Source organism: Stigmatopora nigra, chromosome 5 (genome assembly GCF_051989575.1).
Source record: "Stigmatopora nigra isolate UIUO_SnigA chromosome 5, RoL_Snig_1.1, whole genome shotgun sequence".
Classification (NCBI taxonomy): domain Eukaryota; kingdom Metazoa; phylum Chordata; class Actinopteri; order Syngnathiformes; family Syngnathidae; genus Stigmatopora; species Stigmatopora nigra.
The window spans coordinates 3,665,580-3,690,608 of record NC_135512.1 but is presented as its reverse complement, the minus strand read 5'-3'; the positions used below and the strand labels follow the sequence as shown (position 1 = coordinate 3,690,608).

The window sequence follows — 25,029 nt, the reverse complement described above, 5'->3', positions numbered from 1 at the left end:
GTTTTTGGTTTTCTGTTTTTTCCATATATAAGGCGCACTGGATTATAAGGCGCACTGTCTCTGTCGGAGAAAATTTAAGACTTTTAAGTGCGCCTTATAGTCGGGAAAATACGGTACTTTTAAGTGAGTTGACTTGTTTGCCCCAAAAAATTGACTGTGAAAAGCAGGGCATGGTCATCCGCAGCCAATAAGTACTCACCTTTTCATCCACTTTAAATGTGAGTTCGTTTTTTTGTAACAAATTAGCATTTTCAGTCTTCGACATTATCTGAGAAAATGTTGACATCAATTCCACAAAATCTGACTCTCCTTTGGCGACAGGAATGCCTAAAAAAAAAGAAATTAACACAAGAAAAACATTCACAATTGTAATGGAAAATTGGCAGTTTTCATTTCCAAGACATTTCAACATATTCAGCGCCAATGATGGAATTTTAACTCTTTTACATTTATATTCTTTTATAAGCAGCAGTCTAAAAATATGTTATAACTTTGTCTAATGTAAATTCCATATTTGTAGACAAAGTTAACTTCCTATCTTAGATTAGATTAGAATTTGATTGTATCCTGTAATTGGGAAATTTCTTGGTTGCAGTAGCAAGACACACAAGACAATGTAGACCTAGTTAAAAACCTAGGAGCATTTCTGGTGATCACAAGACTACAATATTAAAATTTGGACTACACTTATGATATGGACATCATTTTTTCTCAGAAACTACATCACCTAAAAAGATATTTTTTATATTTTAACACTCATCAGGTCCCAAATTATCCTAAATATCAAAGATAAAATAAAAATACGCGCCTTGCAAGAGTATATCTTAAAACGTTTAAAAAATGCAGCACTCAAAACAAAAAATTACAACAGCAAACCCCCACGTTTCTTCTCTAAAAATAGTAAGAATCACTTTCATTCGTCATGGCAGGAGAAGAGACCACGAACAAACTCGACATACTGTATAGATGTGTGAGTATGTTAGGGGGCGGAGTTATAAACGACGTACGAGAGTGGGTGACATTAGAAAGGAGGGAAGAACAATCTATAAATATCTCTTCTGAGTGTTTGTCACGCACATTGGTCGCCCACTTCCCCTCATTTGACCCATCGGAGCATCGTCATAGTAGGTGAACGATTCAAGAAGAACCTGGAAGGGCTAAAAATATCAAAGATGAATGACTTTCTGTTTTTGGAAGCCATCTTCGAGCCCCACAAAAACTAAAAAAGAACTTAATAGGATTCACTTTGACACGTGCTGGAAAACATTACGTGGGAGGGGCTTCAAATCACCTGCGTTTGACTCCGAAGCGTATTTTTTTGTAGCTGATTGGCGATCAATCTAGTCCGCCGGAGAGCCTTTGACTTGGAGCCAGGTACTTCAAAAGCGGAAGAGCTTTGAAGGCCATTGTTGGAGTCTTGGATTCATCTGTTCTTATGTTGGCTCTCTCTCTGTCTGTCTTCTGGCGTTTCCTTCAATGAAAGACATATTGAGACCACTCTAACCCATAGAAGAAGGTGGAAATAGTAGCAAAACTCCTGTGAGCAACTATAAGCATACCTGGCAACCTCATCCAATTTCTAACATAATGAACAAATGCAACGTGGCACATATTTACTAGTTTAAAAGTCTATATTTTTCTCCAAAGTGGACAGGGTGCCCAAGCAGTATGCCAAAAAAAGCATAAAAAAGTCAATATGCCATATTATTTTTTAAATATAATTAGTTATCATTTTGTCCACGAGCCATGTGTGCCTCGAGAGCTTGTTGTTCGCCACCCGTGCTTTGAGATAAGTGTCGTACATTTTTTATGGCATTTTTTATGTAACAAATTGATGTTTATGGTGTCACAAGTACGAAGTTTAGTTATTTTTCCTCCCAAAAACTTTTTGATGTGGTGTGTCAAAGTGGCGGCCCGGGGGCCAAGTCTGGCCCAATGCATCCTTTTGTGTGGCCCGGGAAAGTAAATTATGAGTGCCGACTTTCTGTTTTAGGATAAAATTCAAATTAAGAGTATAGATGTATATTAAATTTCCTGATTTTCCGCATTTTGAATCAATAATTGTCATTTTTTAATCAATTTTTCCTGTTTTTAGTTCAAAAATCATTTTATAAAATCTAAAAAAATATATATAAAAAAAGCTAAAATAAACATTGTTTTAGATCTATAAAAAACAGAATATTCAGGGCTTTTAATCCAGTTCTTTTAATCCATTTATAACAAAAAAAATCTAAATATTATATCTAAAATGGTCCGACCCACATGAAATCGAGTTAACGTTAACATGGCCCTTGAACCAACCCGAGTCTGGCACCCCTTATGTAGTTACACCAGAAAGTCATATTTCTTGCCTCTGTGTTATAGGAGACGATTGAAAGTTATTCTAGGAAGTATACATTTTTGAAAGTCTATCATTTCCTTCCCACCTGTCTTCAGTCAAACTCAAAACGGGAGCAGCTTTGTAAATGTAAGAACAGAAAAACTCACTTGTGATGCCACTACTATTCTTCCTTCACTCCTCCTCATATTGTTCTTCTTCTTCTACTTGCAAATCTTGCGTCCACGTGTCCACATCGAGGCTGTCTGCCAACATGCCTGGATTGAATGAACCCAGAATAGAGTGTGTTGATGGACCAGGACCAAAAAAAAATGGCGGGTTCACTAGTGGAGTCTCGCAGCTGCTCCACAGACGGCGTTAAACGTCAGCAAAAGTCTCCGCGTAAGATGTAAAATCGGACTTTTTACGAGATATTTTTACGGCGGAATCGAGATTTGAGGACTTTTAACGTCAACTTGATTTCATGTGGGCCATTTTAGATATAATATTAAGATTTTTTTTAAATAAATGGATTAAATGAACTGGATTTAAAATATATATTTTTAGATTTTACAAAATGAATTTTAACTAAAAACATAGCCCTGAATGTTCATTTTTTTTAATAGAAAAATGGTTATTTTAGCTTTTTTAAATATATATTTTTAGATTTTACCAAATGATTTTTGAAGTCCCTAAATATTCAGTTTTTTATAGATCTAAAACAATGTTAATTTTCTTTTTTTTTTAAATATATATTTTTAGATTTTACAAAATTATTTTAACTAAAAACACAGCTCTGAATGTTCATTTTTTATAGAAAAATGTTTATTTTACCTTTTTTTTAATATATATTTTTAGATTTTACCAAATCATTTTTGAACTAAAAACAGAAAAAAATAATTAAAAAATACAATTTTTGATTTAAAAGGGGAAACATCAGGAAATATAATATACATCTATACTCATTTTAATTTGATCCTAAAACACAAAGTCGGCACTCATGATTTACTTCCCCGGGCCACACAAAATGATGCGACGGACCAGATTTAGCCCCCGCCCCGCCACTTTGACACCTAACCCCTAAAGCATCTAAAAAAACCGACTTCAAGGGTGGTCTAAACATAAACAAGCAAAGTTAAAACTTGAATCTTCTCCTGTTTACACTCCCCAGTCAAACCACATCACTACAAAACTCCAAATAAGGCGAATTCTATCGTTTACATGTCCCGATTTTGGTTTTATCAGCGATTTATCCGTTCCTCTTCCTTAGCTGTCTTCCATCCCAAATTACGATTTACCCACGGTCAAGGTCTCCCCACAAAAAAACCCGTCAGAACATTCCCGAATAAAGAAAAGCCGCATTTGTTGCCCTTGAAACGCTGGATTTCTTCATGGATTTCTTGGCGTATTTTCCTTCCCTCCAGCCAAGGCCTCGTATCCGACAAGGACTTTATAATCTTATATGAATCACTTCCTTTTTTACCTTCTGACACACACGTGTGTAACATCTCAGGCCCACCTTTCTTAACCCCCCCATCATGGCTGCTTCTACTCAACTTCTCCCACCGGGATAATAAGAAGAGTAGCAGGTTTCCTTTGGCGCATAACTGCAATTCATAATTCATATTTAATGTTTGACAAGGGGAACGGCTTCTTGTTAACCTCCTGAGACAGCCACATGGGATTGTGAGCACCCATTTCCTTCAAAAAAAACCCAAGAAGCTCAAAATATAGAAGATTAGAGCCATTGAAAAAAAGATGGCTAAGATGTTAAGGACATTATTACAATGTTAAAAATGATGTGAGAATTTGGAGAATATCATCAAGATTGGAAAAAATTCTGACTTTACATTTTGATAGAATGTTAAAATCATTAAAAAAAAACATACCTAGAAAAAAACATACCCTGACAAAATATCCAATTTGCAATAAAATAGTGTTAGAAGATTCAAATGGAATGACAATCTTACCTTCTTTTACATTCAAAGTTGGTGTTGCTGTGAGAATTGTTCGGTGGCAGCAAAATGTCACTGCGTCCTCTCACGTGAGCCCACTGTGTATATATTTGTCATCTGGCCGCCATGATAAGAGTGAAGTGGACATAGGTGCCTCCGGGAAATGCTTCCCCACAATTCCATCATGTAGGGTACAGGGAGACTGGCTAAAAAGACTTAAAGGCTAAAAGGACATACATGGAATACCACATGGAAATGAACTACAAAGACAGTGGTGTTTGTACGTTGAGGGAAGTGGTCCGTAATTACATTAGATTAAATTACATTGCATTAGAATAGATTACATTATATTAGAATACATTAGATTAGATTACATTATATAAGAATACATTAGATTAGATTACATTAGATAAAATTAGATTAGATTACATTACATTAGATTACATTACATTAGATTAGATTACATTACATTAGATTAAATTACATTAGATTAAATTTAATTACATTAGATTACATTAGATTAGATTACATTAGATTAGATTACATTAGATTAGATTACATTAGATTAGATTACATTAGATTAGATTACATTAGATTAGATTACATTAGATTACATTAGATCACATTAGATTAGATTACATTAGATTAGATTACATTAGATCACATTAGATTAGATTACATTAGATTAGATTACATTAGATTACATTAGATTAGATTACATTAGATTAGATTACATTAGATTAGATTACATTAGATTACTTTAGATTACATTACATTAGATTACATTAGATTAGATTACATTAGATTAGATTACATTAGATTACATTAGATTACATTAGATTACATTGGATTATATTACATTAGATTACATTAGATTGGATTACATTAGATTACATTAGATTACATCTAATTACATTATATTACATTAGATTATATTTCATTAGATTACATTAGATTAGATTACATTAGATTGTATTATGTTAGATTACATTATATTAGATTATATTGGATTATATTACATTACATTATATTAGATTAAATTACATTATATAACAGTATATCACATTATATTGAATTAGATTAATTTAGATTACATTATATTACATTATTTTACATTAGATTAATTCATTCATCCCATATTTGGGAAATTCACTGTCGCAGTAGCAAGATGTTGAGAATACAGACATATACTGTACATTCTATGGACATGAAAATATGGTATTATTAGCCTTTCATGTTCCAATTGCTACAAATGAGTGAATGAAAAAGTCACACTGAATGATAAAATGATTACCTGTGCTTGAAAATTCATGATGTTTGATCCAGTTTGGAGATGAAATGATTTTCACAAGCGGGATCTTTTGCTGGAAATATAACATGAAACATGAGAAAATACAAAATGACAAAACAATGAAGCAGCAAAAAGAAAAATGTTCCCAAATAAAATAAGCGACATTGAAATGTGCTGAAACTGATTTGAAAAAAAAGTGCAACAAATTCAAAATAAAACCACCAAGTGCCACTTTTTTTTATTCCCCCAAGACTTTTATTGACCACTGAACCAAGTGTACCGATATCAGATATACGACAACACGGGCCGAAGCGTACATAAACAAACCGCCAAACGGGTACACAGCAACCGATTGAATTTTTCTCTTCAAAGTAAGAAAATGAGTAAGGCCTCCACAAAGTCACCTCATTATTTAAATAGTACCTTGTAACATCTTATGAACACATTTTCGTCTTGAAATCTGAAAGAAATAAGTCAAACCACACAGACGACTACTTGGCAACGTGTTGTATGATAAACAGATTTAGTACAAGTGCTTCAATCAGTATTTTTTTTATATATATATATATACACATCCGATATTTACAACATGGGTACCTTTGAAGGTTCCGTGTCCATTTTCCCCAAAGACAAACATGTCCGAGTCTCAAGGGGGCGCCATTCCAAAGTCCAGGTAGCTGTTCTACATCAGGCTTCCAGGCCAGGACACAATGGTCAACGTAATCCTTCCCCGAAGCTCCTTGAGGAGACGTACCAACGCCATGTGGGTCATTCCCCATGTGCTCTTTCCATTCACCTCCAGTAAAATGTCACCGCACCTACCGAATGGCGAGTAAATAACACAGCGGACAAATCTAAAACCGAACGGCGTCTTACCTTATCCCGCCGTCATTGTAGGCCGGCGTGCCCTTGACGATGGAGCGTATAAAAAAGCACTGGTTGCAGTTGACCTCTTCCTGGCCGCCGACGATGCTGAAGCCCAAGCTGCCGGACATGCTCCGTCGCAGTACGATGTCCTTGCAGCTGTACAGGTGCCTGTGGGTTTGAGAATGGACTTTTTGGGGACATTTGTCTCTTGGGAAAGGACTTTTTGGGATACTGATGGTACGGATAGACAGGCTTCGTCGTTGCCTTTAATTTGAGATGTAAGTCGATGGGGTTAGTTTGAGATTTATTTTTTGCGTATGTTTTTGGTTCGGTTTTACGTGAAAAAAATAAATACGGTAAATCTCTGCTTTGTCATTATGTTGAAAATTTGCAAAAAAATGTTGAATGATGATAACACTTGGAAACATAAATCATAAACTAGCAAAACAATTAAAAATATTTTTTGTAGTTCCTTCTTATTCATTTGTTTATTGATTTTCAGTTTTTTCTCTTTTTTTGCCCTAAATTTTCAGTCACATTTTGCTAAATTTGTTAGTTAATTCTTTCAACATATATCTTTTTTTAAACAGTGATTATCAGATTAGATTTCAGCCCAAATTTAAAGAGAAATATGTTCATGTTTTCTTTAAATTTTTTGAAAATTAGCGACCGTGTTGACATCTTTTTGAAAGCCCACCAAAACAAACCTGGGCAGCTGCAGCCACGACACCCACAGCGGGGAGTAGTCGTTATTAGAGGGCGAGTTCTTGGCGCTTCCGTCGGGCGAGGAAGCCAGGCAGGGTGGCGGCTCGCCCTCTGGCGGACTCTCATCGGGAGGTCGCATCTCCAGGACTTTGAGCACTACCGGCGACGATGTGTTCTTCAAGTTGGCCACGGCCTCGCTCCGCGTCACCCCTGTCAGATCTACGCCGTTCACGTTGAGCAATATGTCGCCTGCGGAGAGAAACCGAGGCGAAGGTGAGACCAAAGCGCCACCTGTGCTCTTGACAAAAGAGCAAAAGGTCCTTTGACATTGTTGCCGCGTGTGCATATGCAAATATTCATGAATATGGATCGAGCCTCCTGTTGTGCTCTACATCAAATGGAGCCGTTTGAGAGAGAAAGAAGTCTCAAAAGTATCATATATTTAGAACTATAAACCGTCAATGAGTGGCTTATCTTAAAATGTGTTTCATATATAAGGTGCATCGGATTATAAAACGCAGTAGTAGTAGTGGTGGTGGTAGTAGTAGTAGTAGCTGGGGATAGTGTTATACATCCACTATAGTAGTAGTAATAGTGGTTGTATTAGTAGTTGTAGTAGTTGTTGTAGTAGTGGTAGTTGTTGTAGAAGTAGTAGGGGTTGTTGTTGCTGTAGTAGTAGTAGTTGCTGTAGAAGTAGTAATAGTAGTAGTAGCTGTTGTTGTAGTAGTGATAGTAGTACTAGTTGTAGTAGTAGCTGTCGTTGTTGTAGTAGCATTGGTAGTTGTAGTAGTAGTAGTAGTAGTTATAGTAGTAGTAGTTGGAGTAGTAGTAGTAGTATTAGTAGTTGTTGTTGATGTTGTAGAAGTAGTAATAGTAGTAGTAGTTGTTGCGATAGTAGTAGCAGTTGTTGTAGTAGTTGTTGTTGTAGAAGTAGTAAAAGTAGTATTAGTTGTTGCGATAATAGTAGCAGTTGTTGTAGTAGTCTTTGTAGTAGTAATAGTAGTAGTAGTTGTTGCGATAGTAGTAGCAGTTGTTGTAGTAGTTGTTGTTGTAGAAGTAGTAAAAGTAGTATTAGTTGTTGTTGTAGAAGTAGTAAAAGTAGTATTAGTTGTTGTTGTAGAAGTAGTAAAAGTAGTATTAGTTGTTGTTGTAGAAGTAGTAAAAGTAGTATTAGTTGTTGCGATAATAGTAGCAGTTGTTGTAGTAGTCTTTGTAGTAGTAATAGTAGAAGTTGTTGTTGTAGTAATAGTAGAAGGTGTTATTGTAGTAATAGTAGAAGTTGTTGTTGTAGTAATAGTAGTAGAAGTTGTTGTTGTAGTAATAGTAGTAGAAGTTGTTGTTGTAGTAATAGTAGTAGAAATTGTTGTTGTAGTAATAGTAGTAGAAGTTGCTGTTGTTGTAATAGTAGTAGAAGTTGTTGTTGTTGTAGTACTAGTAGTATTAGTGGGCTGTGTAAAAGATCCACTAGATAGAGCTATACAGTAATCCACTAGTTGGAGGTGTAGTAGTAGTGATGGAGTGGTGCTAAAGGGAATTTCATCCAATGAAAAAACTTAAATATTGATCCATATATAAAGCGGACCGGATTATAAAGCGAACTACCAGCTTTTCAGTGTTTTTTGTTGCACCTCATAGTGCGGAAAATATGGTAGTCAGATGGTTTAAAACACACATAAGAGGATGATGAAAGAGCAACAATCTGGCACGTTGCGGCATTGTAAAGCACTCAGCCTTCATAATCCCATAAAAGAGATTCACACGGAGGGTCAATGACATGCTTAATATGCATTGAAGAAAGCCCAGTCAGCACAATCTCCCTCTCGAATGTTGCCATGACATAAAACACCGGCCCTGGCCAATCCCCTCTGTGTTTTCTCCGGGTTGGAGACAATTTGCAAAGCGCTGAACCGCCGCCACCGCACGATTAACTCCAATAATTAAAACATGTGTTCGTCAATCAGCAGACGGCGCAAATCCATCGGCGAGGCCCGCCTGCTTGCCGCACAACATCAATTGCAAATGTGCTTTAGTATTCATCACAAAGTACTTCAGTTGTATTTAACACGATGCGTACTTTGTTTAGTACTCATTGAGTGATTGGTTCGGTGACCTTTGAACTTTTTTAACCACAGGGTTTAGGCATAAAGGAATTGTAAATGTCAAGCTATTTTTGTTATTGTTGTTGTTTTTGTATGAAAACATTGGCCAGAACATGAAAATTCCCCAAACCTGGAATTGAACCCTTGACTGTAGAATTTATTTGATGTATTTCACAAAGTCTAACAATCTGAATTTGACAATTAGAATATTTTATGGCAATGTTAACTCGATTTTAGATATAATATTTAGATTTTTTTTAATAACTGGATTAAAAGCACTGAATATTCCGATTTTTTGTAGATATAAAACCATGTGTATTTTATATTTTTTTAAATATATTTTTACATTTTACAAAATGATTTTTGAACTAAAAAAAAGGAAAAAAATGATTAAAAAATTAGAAATATTGATTTAAAAGGGGGAAAATCAGGAAATTTAATATAAATCTATAATCTTCATTTTAATTTGATGTAAAAAAGAAAGTCGGCACTCATGATTTACTTTCTCGGGCCACACAAAATGATGCAGCGGGCCAAATTTGGCCCCCGGACCTCCACTTTGACACCTGTGCCTTATGAGATTCCTATATTGGGTGAACTACTACTCATTTATTATGTTAATTACTTTTTTTTCTATCTGTTCATTTGTTTATTGTTGTTTTTAAATCCCATTATACTATAACAATAATAATTTTCAAATTAAAAGCTTACCTTTGCGTATGGAGCCCTCCTGGCCCACCACACCATCGGGATCCACGTTGGTGACATATATGGGCAGGTCCCACCCGCGACTGGACATGCCGCCGGCCACCGCCATTCCTAGCGAATCGTACGGCTCCTTACTGAGCGTCACCGTCTTCTCGTAGCAGGCCGGTTTCTGGCACGAGTCCTACCATCACAAACATATTCTATCAACATATTTTATCTTATCCACATTATTTCATTGATTTTCCATACTGCTTATCCTCACAAGGGTCACAGAGGGTGCTGGAGCTTAAATTTGGTGGCCAGCCAATCGCAGGGCACGAAAAAACAACATACCTAGCAGCAATTCAGCTCAGAATTAGCCTATGTTACAATTTTTGGGGATGCGGGAGAAACCTGAATTACCCGGGGAAAACCCACACGAGCTCATGGGGAATATGCAAACTCCACACAGGAAGGTGTGGACCTGAGATTGAACTCTAGAGCCGGGAATTGTGAGCCCAAGGCCAACCACTTTGCACTGTTTCACCCTATTCACATAAAAAAATGTGTTTTTGTGCATACTGACCAGCAGTGTCTGCTCAATGTCCACGGGGGAATACGGCGGGGGGCCATCCATGGCCCAGGGAGCTTCTTGGAGGATGTCCGGCGTTGGCAAGCAGATCTGACGAGACACTACAAAGTGGACGCCCTCCTCGCTCGCCTGAATGATTCAAATGAGCAAAGTTTGACACTTCAAATGATCTGGAATTATTAAACCAATGCACTTTCAGTAGAATGGAGACCATTGACAACAAATGATGCCCAGTTCATTAGAAATAGGTATGTATATATGTATAGTATGTATTGTATATATGTATAGTATGTATATATGTATAGTATGTATATAAGTATAGTATGTATATATGTATATATGTATAGTGTGTATATATGTATAGTATGTATATATGTATAGTATGTATATAAGTATAGTATGTATATATGTATAGTATGTATATAAGTATAGTATGTATATATGTATATATGTATAGTGTGTATATATGTATAGTATGTATATATGTATATATGTAAAGTATGTATATATGTATAGTAGTAGTTTTTAGCGTAATTTTAGGAGATTTCCGTAATATTTTGTCCTAAAATGATGCGATTAAAAACACTACGTATTTTTGCATCACTCAAAACAATACGTTGTTCATGGTCAACTATTTATAACATTAAATTAGTCTGGAAAAACTTGATTTTGGAATAATTTTGGAGGTTTATGTGATTCCTGCTGATAAAACATTGATTTGAATGACTATTGTAAATATAATATAGTTAATAATATCGTTTAAATGACAAGATTTTCAGATTTCAATGCAAAAAGTGTGCGGTAGCTCAAAAAAACGTTGGTAAACACGGCATGCTAACCTGTATTAGCAGAGCGGCGTGTTCAGGAGCTCCATAGCGCAAATCGTGCCCGTTAATGGCGAGCACGCGGTCTCCGACCCACAGTTGTCCGTCCCGAGCCGCCATACCGCCTTCTAGCAGGTCAAAGATGTAAAGGCCGGGTTCCTCGGGCCGGCGCACCAACTTGATGCCCAGCTGTTCATCGGGCGTGCTTTTGCTCAGGACCACGTGGACGCTGTCGTCCCGGAAGCGGTGGTGATGTGGCGGGCCGTAGGGTGCTGGGCCCCCGGCCACGTGCGGGTGGCGGTAGCGATGGCGCTGCTCTCGGAGGATGGTGAGGCGCAGCAGCTGGCACGGTTGCTTGAGGGTGGCTACCGCGTAGCAATGGGACACGTTGCTGATGTCGATGCCGTTCACCTGATAAATGTCACAATATACAGTACTTTTATTTCTATTTTGTTCGATTTATGAAGGGTTACTGGAGCTTAGACCAACTAGCATAAAGGACAACCACCATTCACGCACACACTTAGCCCTGGGGGTAATTTAGAGTGTTCAACTAGCCTACATGTGATAAAGGTGCGGCCCGGGGGCTAAATCTGGCCCGCCGCATCGTTTTGTGTGGCCCGGGAAAGTAAAGGATGAGTGTCGACTTCTTGTTTTAGGATCAAATTCAAATGAAGAGTATAGATGTATATTAAATTTTATGATTTTTTTACGCATTTTAAATCAATAATTTTCATTTTTTAATACATTTTTTTTCAGCATAGGATATTTCAAGGGTGTCAGACTCGGGTTGATTTGCAGGCTGCATTAATGTCAACTTGATTTTATGTGGGACCATTTTAGATATAATATTTCGATTTTTTTTATTATAAATAGATTAAAAAAACTGGAATATAAGCCCTGAATATTCAGTTTTTATAGATCTAAAACAATGCTTATTTGAGCTTTTTTAAATCTATTTTTAGACTTTACAAAATGATTTTTGAACTAAAAACAGAAAAAAATGATTAAAAAAATTACAATTATTAATTTAAAAGGGGGAAAATCCGGAAATGTAATATACATCTATACTCTTCATTTGAATTTGATCCTAAAACAGAAAGTCGGCCCTCATCATTTACTTTCTCGGACCGCACAAAATGATGCGGCGGGCCAGATTTGGCCCCCGGGCCGCCACTTGGACACCTGTGATTTCCAGTCTTCCACCAGCCTGGCGTTTTTTGGGAAAGTGGGTTGGGATGGGCTCCAGCACCCCTCGCGAGGATAACCGATACAAAAAATAAGCCGCATTTTCAGTGCAAACAATGGCAGGGGTATGTATACCTTGAGGATGACGTCCCCGGGAAGTAGGCGCCCGTCTCGGGCGATCACCCCTTCCCGGTAGATGTCCTGGATGAGGATGCGGACCAGCGGCGTCTCGTTGCCACCGACGACGCTGATGGCGAGCGGTTCGGCCGGCTCCGCCCGCGTGATTTTGATGCTGGTCACTTCCCCGTCGGGGATCAGGTGGTGCAGTTGCGGTAGAGCCAACACTGAAAACGAAGAGGATAAAGTTGGAGTTACATTTGGAAAAAATGGCTGCCTGGTCTCCCTCAGGTGACCCAAAACGGGGGTGCCGTGAGCCAAGAAAAATGAAAAACGCGCTGATTGTCATCGTGTTTGTGCGATTAGTCACATACATCTGGGTGCAATGTGCTTAAGTTTAAATCTCCGTGGCTTTTACACGCCATTTTTGTTGGGGGGGGGGGGGGGGGGACAACAAAGTGTTGGGTAGCTTTGATTCAATTTTTTTTTTGTCATTTTGGATGCGTTTCTTAAGAAATTGGGAATCTGTTAAGCATTTCTCAGTGGGGAGTCATACTGTTTCGCACATGTACTCTGAAAATAAATGAAGGGTAGCTCAAATTCTGATTGGAAGGGATTAGAATGACAGCTTGTGATGTGATTGGTTCTTTGAAAAGACAAAGTTGGGTGATATATATATTTTTTTTTTTAGGACAGTGATATAAGATTAATGGCTATTAATGTCATATTTTCTTAAAAAAAAGAGCACATTTTGCTTCCCTCTAAAGATAAAAAACGTTTGATATTGTTCTTTCTAAAAGAAATAAGATAACTGCTGGTGCTGTTTCAATGAAATGTCAACTGTTATATCACAATATCCTAAAAATAGAAATGTTGGATGGGGTGGTTTTAGACTTAAAAAGAAAAGAGTAACATTTGATGATCTACTTTTCTATTATATGCTAAAGAGAAAGAAAAAAATGACATTAGTACATTTTTGAAACCATATTGAGTAGTATTTTACATGTACATGTACGTATACGTATACATATACATATAAATATACATATACATATACATATACATATACATATACATATACATGTACATATAATTATACATTTACATGTACATATACATATACACATAATTATACATATACACATACACATACATATACATATACATATACATATACATATACATATACATATACATATACATATACATATACATATACATATACATATACATATACATATACATATATACTGATTATAACTATGGTACCTTAAAAAACAACAACTTTTTATCGACTTTTCCCAGGAAAAAAAAAACTAACAATGGCTGTTGCCCGAAACTAAATAGTTCCTTTTCTCCAGCTGTCACATCCTGGCGTGACGGAGACCACTTTTGGCCGGCGGCTCCGGCAGAAATGATGTATACGTATTTTTATTTTGCCGACCGGAGATGAAAAATGTCTTTTCCTTTCCACTTTCTCCGTTCCAGAGTCAATATTTTGCCACGGCTTGGAGAAGGAGGCTCGCAAAGGGGGAGCACGTACCGTATCTTGGCTGCGATTATGTAAGGCTGCTGCGCTCATCTCTCACACTCCTGTTATCTCTCTTGTGTTTCTGCTTGTCTCCTTTTTCGTTCTCCCTATGAATGTTTAATGGCGGCCTCCGCTGACAATTCATTCGCTGCTCGTTTGTCATTCCTTCTTTCTGAATTGACAGCGCCAGGGTGCGCATATCAAAAGGGGACTGTTTAAAAGAGTCGCCGGGTTTCTCCATTCAGTGGGTGCTGTTGTTGAGGTCCAATCTCTTTGGAATGGGAGGGATGGGAGCCCATTTACTTAAAATTGCTCCCATCCATTTGAACGGGTCCCATCCATGTGAACGGTCATATGGATGGGAGCCTTTTAAATGGATGGGAGTCGTTCGAATGGATGGGAGCCGTTCGAAGGGATGGGAGCCGTTCGAATGGATGGGAGCCGTTCGAATGGATGGGAGCCGTTCGAATGGATCGGAGCCGTTCGAATGGATCGGAGCCGTTCGAATGGATCGGAGCCGTTCGAATGGATGGGAGCCGTTTAAATGGACGAGAGCCGTTCAAATGGATGGGAGCCGTTCGAATGGATGGGAGTCGTTCGAATGGATGGGAGCCGTTCGAATGGATGGGAGTCGTTCAAATGGATGGTAGCCGTTCGAATGGATCGGAGCCGTTCGAATGGATGGGGCCGTTCAAATAGATGGGAGCCGTTCGAATGGATGTGGCCGTTCAAATAGATGGGAGCCGTTCGAATGGATGGGAGCCGTTCGAATGAATCGGAGCCGTTCGAATGGATCGGAGCCGTTCAAATGGATGGTAGCCGTTCAAATAGATGGGAGCCGTTCGAATGGATGGGAGCCGTTCGAATGGATCGGAGCCGTTCGAATGGATGGTAGGCATTCAAATAGATGGGAGCCGTTCAAATGGATGGGAGCCGTTCGAATGGATCGGAGCCGTTCAAATGGATGGGAGGCCTCTCTCGCGATGCGGGTCTTATGCAATGTGGATGTGAATTATTAAAAATGAACATCTGCTCGGGCTGGGAGTCGTGTCGACGTCCTTGTTTCGGGGCTGAGGGGACGTGGCGAATACACGTGGATGTGCTCTTTAGGGAACGCTAAAGTGCAGATGAGGCAGTTAAGCCCTCTGGGCGCCATTTGGGTGCAGCTCAGTTGCCGTTTCAGTTGCGTTGATGGAAATGTAATTGAACTGCTCAATGGAAGTCGCTCAGGTGGCGGAACTTCAACTCTTGAGTCATTGAAGCTGATCATTCACTTCCCGATCGCCCTAATTCCAAAAATAATGGACATTTATTGCCATTAATTGGATGAGTGACTCCTATTACTCTATTCTGTTTCCCACTTTTCCTCAAACTGGCTGCATTTCAAATATATATATACATTTTCATTCGTTTTCCATACTGCTGGATCCTAGAGCCTATCCCAGTGGACAGCCAATCACAGGTCTCATGTAGATAAACACAACCAATCAAGCGATTTTGGGTAAAAACTCCCAAAAATGCCAAAATCAAAGCCAAAAAAAAAAGAACTCAAGTATGCTCTATACCTCCTTGCGGCACGCTGGAATTTCTGGCATTGTCTCGCTCCTCCGAGGTCTCATGGTGGAAGGCTGTGCCGCTTTTGGTTCTTCGTAGCACGCTGAACGCTCGGTTGAGCCTCCGGAAAGACCGGCTTCGCACTGGAAAAAGGAAAATAAGGTTGAATCTGGGAGCAGTGCTTTATACACACACACAAATGCCTGAGGTGTCAACATGTCTGGACATGTCTGGAAAGGGCAGTCGTTATTTGAACCTGATTGGTTAACATTTCAAGTAACATTCATTTTTATTTTTGGGCAGCCAAGGGAGCAAATATGGCCGTCTTTCTGATTTAGGATCAAATTCAAATGAAGAGTATAGATGTATATTAAATTTCATGATTTTCCCCCTTTTAAATCAATAATTGCCATTTTTAAATCCGTTTTTTTCTGATTTTAGTTCAAAAATCATTTTGTAAAATCTAAAAATATAGATAAAAAAGCTAAAATTAAAAATGTTTAAGTTCTACAAAAAACTGTGTATTCCCTGGATCTTAATCCAGTTATTTTAATCCATTTATAATTATAATCGATATTTTTAGATTTTACAAAATGATTTTTGAACTAAAATCAAAGAAAAACATGGATTAAAAAAATGACAATGATTGATTTAAAAGGGGTAAAATCAGGAAATATAATATACATCTATACTCTTCATTTTAATTTATTCCTAAAACAGAAAGTCTGCACTCATGATTAACTTTCCCGGGCCACACAAAATGATGCAGCGGACCACATTTGGCCCCCGGACCGCCACTTTGACACCTGTGCCTTATGAGATTCCTATATTGGGTTAACTACTACTAATTTATTATGTTAATCACTTATCTATTCATCTGTTAATTTGTTCATTGTTGATATCAAAACTTTAAATCTCATTATACTTGTATAATGGCAATAAAGGCATTACATTCAATTAATAGACAGGAATCCCAGTCAGAATTTTGAAAACACAAAGTAATGTGTATTATAATTTTACTCAAGTTTTAGCTCAACTTTGAGGAAAAATAGTGGATATATTTGCAAGTTTTCAAGCCCAAAACGTCAGCCATTTGGACACGGCTACTTCCCTCCGCGATGCGATGCGTCATGACAAGCGCATTATTCTTTAAAAGCCGCCGTGGCTTCTGGCCGTGACAGCTTGCTCAGCGTTGGTGACGCGCGGGGTGCCGAAGACCCGCGACCCAAAGTGCTTTGCGACGTCATTTGGACTCCCCCGATGACAGAACGTTGGCGCAATTGGCTGAGATGTTTCATTGCGTCCAGGTGGGAGATGTTGGCACTTTTAAAGGCACGTTAGCATCGGCTATATTTAAACTCCATCAACTTGCATTTCTCCTTGACTGCATAATGTCTTGATGAAGCAATGGTTGATGGACTTTTAACTCATTGGATGCCATTGACGTTGCCAAAAGTCCATTTTTTTGGACAAAAATATGTATTTTTCTGCTTCAAATTCACGGATTGGGTTCCTATTTTCAGATTTTTTTAGAGCAAGGGTGTCAAAGTGGCGGTCCAGGGGCTAAATCTGGCCCGCCGCATCATTTTGTGTGGCCCGGGAAAGTCAATTATGAGTGCCGACTTTCTCTTTTAGGATTATATTTAAATGAAGAATATAGATTTATATTAAATTTCCTGATTTTCCCCCTTTTAGATCAATCATTGTCATTTTTAATCATTTTTTTCTGTTTTTGGTTCAAAATTTATTTGGTAAAATCTAAAAAAATATATAAAAGCTAAAATAGACATTGTTTTAGTTAAATAAAAAACTGAATATTCAGGGCTTTTAATCCACTTCTTTTAATCCATTTATTAAAAAAAAAATCAAAATATTATATCTAAAATGGTCCAATGGTTCATTTAATTTTATGAAATTTGTTTTTATAAATATTCCATATATTTATAAATAAAAAAACAATAATAAATAATATAAATTCTAAGAATTGCTCCCAACCATATATGAACAAAATTATTTTTATAATATCAAGCATATTTTTTGGGTTATCCAATCACATTCAAGCATCTTAAAAAATTTTGTTTTAAATGTTAATGGGGATTGGGATCCCCCGCAATAAGTGCATTTCCGTGAAGTAGGGGTGCCCCTTCAAAAATGCTTTAAGAAACGTGTAACACGTGCAAAAAATCACCACCAAGCAAAAACATCATAGTAGTCCAGATGGAGGATCTTCTGCACTTTTTTTGCACGTAAGAAACATCGTTATTGGGAGTTGTGAACATTGTTTTTTGGGCCTGTAAACAGCCATGACGTCATCAATGCCATTCCTGAACTCTCACCATGTTATTGACCATTTCTTTGGCCTTTTTTGATGCAATTACTAATTCTTATTGAATATTTTGTTTCCACCTCTGGTAAAATGATGTAATTTATAATTTTAACTTAATATCTTTAAATGTTTTATTAATTTTTTTCCCTGAAAAATATCCGCGAAGCTCTGAGTCCGCCATAGCTGAAGCGCGAAGTACCGAGGGAACACTGTACATTCTTAACTCAGGACATGCCATTGACAGGGATAGAGGTTCAATCCATTTTGAAAGATAAGGTTGATGGCCAAATGAATTTGACCTCTATCGTCGTCAAGGGCAACCCAATGAGCCCTTTTGATAAAATCATTAATCAACTCACACTCACTCTTCTTGCTGCCGCAGCGGGCCGCCAAGCTGCCGGTGCTTCCCGATTGGCTATGTTCCTCCATACCGCCTTCAAATGCCGGGTTGACCAGCCCGGCCTCGTCCGACAACAGCGCCACGGCGGCGGAGGTGGGCCCATCGCCCGGTAGCGTGGCGATGGTAAGCTCCGACGTGCTGTCGGTGCATTCACCCTCCTGTGAGCGCCGTTTCCGGTCCGCCGACAATCCATAGTGGGACGCGCCTTTGCACCTTCGGGGTACAAAAAAAAAACGTGTGAGACAAGTGCGTGGTGGGAAAATGGCGGCATTTCTATGAAGGTTTTTGGAATGAAGAATGCGTGCAAGCAGCGAGCAGCTCGGAGTAAAAGTCAACACATTCATGAGGCAGCCTGAAAAGGTCAGCATTAACAAGTGAGCGGGATTAAAGTGCCTGTTTTGCATTTCACGCCATTATAGAAAATTATTATTATTATTATTTTTTTTTTACTGAAAGCTTGACGAAAATTCAACTGCAAAGAGTTCTAAATTGCTTTGGTTTATTCCTTGCTAGCACGTTTACTTCAGATGGAATAGATGTTTTGTGCTATTAATGGCAGCCAGGGATTTCAATTGGTTGGGCGGAAAATCCCGCATTTTGATTACTGTATTTTTCAGACTATAAATTACTATAACTTATACGCAAGTGTGGCCTATAATTGAGTGCGACTTATACTCAGGTGCGGCCTATATCGAGTATAAATTGCACTCGAGTATAGGCCGCACTTGAGTATAAGTAACTTGAGTATAAGTAACTTGAGTATAAGTAACTTGAGTATAAGTAACTTGAGTATAAGTAACTTGAGTATAAGTAACTCGAGTATAAGTAACTCGAGTATAAGTAACTCGAGTATAAGTAACTCGAGGATAAGTAACTCGAGGATAAGTAACTCGAGTATAAGTAACTTGAGTATAAGTCACTCGAGTATAAGTAACTCGAGTATAACTAACTCGAGTATAAGTAACTTGAGTATAAGTAACTTGAGTATAAGTAACTTGAGTATAAGTAACTCGAGTATAAGTAACTCGAGTGCAGTCTATACTCGAGTCCAACTTATACTCGATATAGGCCGCACCTGAGTATAAGTCGCACTGAAATATAGGCAACACGAGTGTAGGCCACACCTGAGTATAGGCCGCACCTGAGTATAAGACACACTGAATATAGGCCGCAACAGAGTATAAGTTACACTCGAATATAGGGCGCACCTGAGTATAAGTCGCACTTGAGTATAGGCCGCACTAGGCTATAAGTTGTACTCGACTATAGGCCACACCTGAGGATAATTCGCACTCGAGTATAGGCCACACCTGAATATAGGCCGCACCCGAGTATAAGTCGCACTCAAGTATGGGCCGCACCCGAGTATAAGTCGCAGTCAAGTATGGGCCGCACTTGACTATAAGTCGCATCTGAGTACAGGTCCCACTCGATTATAAGCCACACTCGAGTATATTGTCCTAAAAGGCAAAGCCAATGACAAATTCACACACTAGTGTACATTTTTCACAGTCTGACGTACAAAAAATAAAACGTCTCATGAATCCATTCCCAAAATAGATAACATGGCAATTTCAAACATAACAGTATTCTTGGGCCAAGTCCTATTTGGGAATTCAGCCAAATGATTCTAAATGGAAAAGCCTTCTCCTTGACAGATAGATAGGTGACACTGAACAGCGATTCAAGGTTTCATGACGGCTCGAAATAACAAAAAACAAAGTCTTTAAGCACATAAACAAAACCCCTCCATAGTAATCAAACCCTACATGTAAACAGCATGTCAAAAACTCCTTTCCAGCTTCCCAGTGGAACCGTTTTTTTACTCCATCTCCGCTTCATCTGAGTCAGAAAATAGCTCAGCTTCGCCTCCCCCCGACTCGTCCCTGCGGAGCCATCAGCCTGGACATTAACTGGGCCGTAATGAGCTGGATCAAACCCAAGCTGGGAGGAGAATAAAAAAAAAATAGGCCCACTCCGCCAAACTCAACGAGACGGTAAAAAAAAATAAGACAAAGCGAAGGCCGAGTGAGAAGCGGCTGCCTTGACAGCATCCATATTTCACAAGGCAGGAAAAAAACGACTCCTTTGCTTCTATATATCGCTCCCATCTTTTACTTTCAACCAGAGATCACATCAGGTTGGAGGGGAGTGTAACACAAAGCCCCCCCCCCCCTTCTGCGAGTCGCCATCGATCCCATCGAGCCGCCAACGCCGCCGCCGCCGCACTCTTACGTAACAGCCTGCCTGCCTGAGAGAGTTATTCCTGCTCGTTCAGTTAGTAAATTGAATGCCATCAAGCATGTCGGTGCGCCAACATGGAAGTTAACCCGCTAAAGTGGTTGAATAGAGCAATATGTCAATCCACTTCAGAGCTGAAGGGGTGCGTATAGCAGTTTTTTTCCCGTTTTAACCATCGATGGCGAAGGACTAGGGGTGGAGTTGGCTTTTTCTAGACATACCGTATTTTCACGTCTATAAGGCGCACTGCATTATAAGGCGCACCCTCAATGAATGAGATTTTCCCATAAATAAGGCGCACTGTACTATAAGGCGCACTGTCTATTTTGGAGAAAACGTAAGACTTTTAAGTGCGCCTTATAGTCGTGTAAATACGGTAATTGCTATTGAATTCCAGGTATGAAGCACTCACTCACTACACAGTCACCTCTAGAGCCAGCCATTGTTGATTTTTTGGATTTTTTTTGTATAAAATCTTGCAGTGGGGGAGGAGCTATATGATGGAAGATTTTGTAAACTAAGATGGCTGATCTGCATATTTAACAGTATTGTTTCAGTTCAGGCGTTTGTGTTTTTTTAATATCCGACAATGGTGTTTTTTTGTTTTTGGTTTTCTGTTTTTTTCATATATAAGGCGCACTGGATTATAAGGCGCCCTGTCTATTTTGGAGAAAAATGTAAGACTTAAGTGCGCCTTATAGTCGGGGAATGACCCACAATGCTCTGGGGCGTGGCCGGATGCAAGACAAGTCCATAGTGGCGTTCTTGAGATGGGAAATAAACAGCGGGCTCACAAGTCATCAAAGCCTATGAGACTTTCCAATCGGCTTTGGGGCGCCAACGGATTATCCGTCCTAACCCACATACTCTTCTTGCTCTCCGGTTGACAAACGACACGGCGTGGCAAATTACCCGCTGATGGCCGCAGCTGGGGGCGTGCTTGGAAAGCGCTCGGGGGGGTTTAAAATGGAAAGTGTGTCAGTTTTTAGGGTGAGGAATTGGATTTGGTGTCATAAAATAGGAAACATGATTGTTTCTTGTTGATCGGCCTGCCATATCGACAACTAATTGAGGATCAAATTGTTTCGAACAACTGTTTCGATTAATCGTTTTGATCAGTCGTTCCGATCAATCATTCCGATCAATCATTTCAATCAATCGTTCCGATCAATCGTTTTGATCCACCGTTTTGATCAATCGTGCTAATCAATCGTTCCAATGAATCGTTCTGATCAATCATTTTGATCCACCGTTTCGATCTGTCGTTTCGATTCGGTGTTTTGATCAATCGTTTCAAATAATCGTTTTCATTAATCGTTTTGATCAATTGTTTTGATCAATCGTTCTGATCAACTGTTTCGATTCATTGCTCTGATTAATCATTTCGACTCATTTATTTTGATTAATCGTTTTGATTAATCGTTTCGATTCATCGTTTTGATTCATTGTTTCGATTCATTGTTTCGATTCATTGTTTCGATGATTCGTTTCGATGATTCGTTTCGATGATTCGTTTCGATTATTCGTTTCGATGAATCGGTTCAGTGAATTGTTTTGATTCATCGTTTCTGTTAATTGTTTCTATTAATCGTTTTTTATTCACTGTTTTGAGTAATCGGTTCAATTCGTTGTTTTGTTTAACCGTTTCGATTAACCATTTTGATTAACCATTTTGATTAACCATTTCAATGAATCATTTTGAAATCCCCCTCACGTTGGATTTTCCCATCAATACCTCCCTCTATTTCCAGATGACTCAACATCTAAAAAAAAAAAAAAAAAAACACCAGCCACCAGCCAATCACAAATCGACACATAAATCCTCTAAAAGCATCCCGCTACTTCCGCTCTCACATTTATTGATTGGAAAAAATCTGCGCCCTTCGCTGCCAATTTGAGACTTTGACGGCCAATTTTCTGGCATCAGTGACACCTGACATGTAGAATGGAAAGTTAAAAAAAATAAAAATAAAGGGGTTGGAAAAAAAACAGCTGCAGTGTCCCTGCCAGCCTGGAGGACGCCCGTGGCGTTTGCTCGCTGAAAAAAACGGCGAAAGACTGCCAACCTCATCGAAAAAAAAAGTGCAAAACAAGACTGCAGGTGGTAAAAAAACAGTCTTAGTTGGATTAGTCGGGACGGTCGCTTCGCCATCACGCACTGGACACAACGCCAGATGCATCGAGTCGAGTTGGGACGGCCGCCGGGAGTGAGATAACGGCGGGGTAATCCCGTTAATGGCGTATTAGAGAGGTGTTAATCAGAGGACGGCGCCTTGATTGGATCCCAAACGTTGTGCATGGTTGTCCCATCTGCTGCACGATGAGCAGCTGGTATTTTCACATGAGGTTCCATCTAGACAGGTGACCTTCAGGTACAGTACTCTTCATTCATTATAGGCTCCAAGAATAGAACTAAGACACGCCTACCACTACACTATGTGTGTCAAAGTGGCGGCACCGGGGCTAAATTTGGGCCGACGCATCATTTTGTGTGGTCCGGGAAAGTTAATCATGAGTGAAGACTTTCTGTTTTAGGATCAAATTCAAATGAAGAGTATAGATGGATATTAAATTTCCTGATTTTTCTCGTTTTAAATCAATAATTGTCATTTTTTTAATCATTTTTTGGGTGTTTTTAGTTCAAAACTCATTTTGTTAAATCTAAAAATATAGTTAGAAAAAGCTAAAATAAACATTGTTTTAGATCTATAAAAAGCTGAATATTCAGGGCTTTTAATCCAGTTATTTTAATCAATTTCTACGAAAAAAATCTAAATATTATATCTAAAATGTTCTGCGAACCAACCCGAGTCTGACACCCCAAATATGAGGTATTTATTAGGGCGACAGTGGTTGCCAGATTTGTTCTGTTAATAAAAAAATAAAATAAAAATAAACGTGAATATGTTTACAGTCCAGTTAACCAAAAACTATTGTAAAAAGACTTACAATTTAACCATGACAGTGGCGATTTCGATAAACGTCCTTTGTTTGTAATCCACTGTGGTTGTCGAACATGCTGACTACTGAGCTAATTGAGTTTATCTTTAGCTCACAACCCGCTAATGTTGTCCAAATTTTTATGAATTAAGCTCAGTAGTCAGGATGTTCAACTACCAATGCGTATAGGTCAAAACTACTATTGTAAAAGACCGTACAGTATATGTAGAATATACAACAATGTGTTTTGTATGTATGTTTGTATGTATGCCGATTTTAGTACATCAACTAATCCATCTGTATGTATACTAACAGACTTAAAATATCATTTAAAAACAATGAGTGCAAACAGTTGTTGTCAAAGAGTGTTTGTTTGTGTTCTCAGCAGGTTTTGGCGTGCTTGCTTAACTGACTCATGGCTTTTCCGCCCAATCAATACATCCCATCATGAACGGAGCTGGCCTCGTCATTGCACTGGGAGATGGCAGAAGTGTCGGCTTACTGTCAACCACATAGAAAAAATGCAGGATTTTCTAATTTTCTTTAAAGGACTGCACAGTTGTTGCCTGGTTTTGGGAGTGGATGGGAATCAAACCCAGTTTTCTACCCAGGTTTTTTTGTGAAAATGCTTTAGGCCAAGGGTGTCAGACTCGGGTGGTTCGGGGGTCGCTTTAACGTAAACTTGATTTCATGTGGGCCGGACCATTTTAGAGATAATATTTAGATTTTTTTTTTTTATAAATGGATTAAAAGAACTGCATTAAAAGGCTTGAATATTCAGTTTTTTATAGATCTAAAACAATGTTTATTTGAGCTTTTTAAGGAAAAATCTCTTAATCGATTTCAAAAGGAAACCAAATTTTCTTGTTATTCCTTCTTAAAGTAGAAAACCAGAAAAGATTTTTATATATTTTTAGATTTTGGAAGATGATTTTTGACCTAAAAACACAAAAAAATATTAATTTTTTTTCAATTATTGATTTAAAAGGGGAAAATCAGAAAATTTAATATACGTCTATATCTATCATTTTAATTTGATCCTAAAACAGAGAGTCGGCACTCATGATCTACTTTCCCGGGCCACACAAAATGATACGGCGAACCACATTTGGCCCGCGGGCCGCCACTTTGACACCTATGTACATACATACATAGTAGTTTGGTAAAAAACATGCGTAATTAACATTAGCACCCATCCTACACCATGTCAAAACCTTTTTTAACCAATCCATCCACCTGTCTCTACAACTATGTCAAATTACCCTGAACTGTCATAATCCTCTCAACATAGAAAGACCAATGGTAGAAAATGCTTTGGCCTTCATCTCTACCTCTTACCGACCCCCTCCTGTGCTACATCCTGGGTTTTTTTCCATTTTTTTTTACCGCCCTCCC

At 38.5% G+C, this 25,029-nt stretch overlaps 1 protein-coding gene and 1 long non-coding RNA gene across 4 annotated transcripts in view; both read right to left on the bottom strand.

Moving 5' to 3' along the window:
• Positions 1-258: 258 nt before the first annotated feature.
• On the bottom strand, positions 259-2,597 carry LOC144197209 (uncharacterized). The gene is made up of 3 exons (XR_013326490.1): positions 2,488-2,597; positions 1,292-1,471; positions 259-327 (listed from the first exon to the last, which is right to left on the bottom strand). It is a non-coding gene; the product is annotated as an uncharacterized LOC144197209 (long non-coding RNA).
• A 3,190-nt stretch (positions 2,598-5,787) lies between these two features.
• Positions 5,788-25,029, bottom strand: part of lnx1 (ligand of numb-protein X 1) — a 34,420-nt gene continuing 15,178 nt past the window's right edge. For 2 of the 3 annotated variants that reach the window (XM_077717643.1, XM_077717646.1), the window contains 9 exons: positions 18,413-18,666; positions 15,739-15,870; positions 12,661-12,869; positions 11,353-11,748; positions 10,508-10,642; positions 9,946-10,123; positions 7,138-7,384; positions 6,440-6,598; positions 5,788-6,381 (listed from right to left, as the gene is read on the bottom strand). In XM_077717643.1, the coding sequence (XP_077573769.1) occupies positions 6,246-6,381; positions 6,440-6,598; positions 7,138-7,384; positions 9,946-10,123; positions 10,508-10,642; positions 11,353-11,748; positions 12,661-12,869; positions 15,739-15,870; positions 18,413-18,666 (1,846 nt within the window). In that variant the 3' untranslated portion in view covers positions 5,788-6,245. The remainder of the gene's footprint in view (positions 6,382-6,439; positions 6,599-7,137; positions 7,385-9,945; positions 10,124-10,507; positions 10,643-11,352; positions 11,749-12,660; positions 12,870-15,738; positions 15,871-18,412; positions 18,667-25,029) is intronic. The other variant, XM_077717644.1, reaches the window with a different exon arrangement.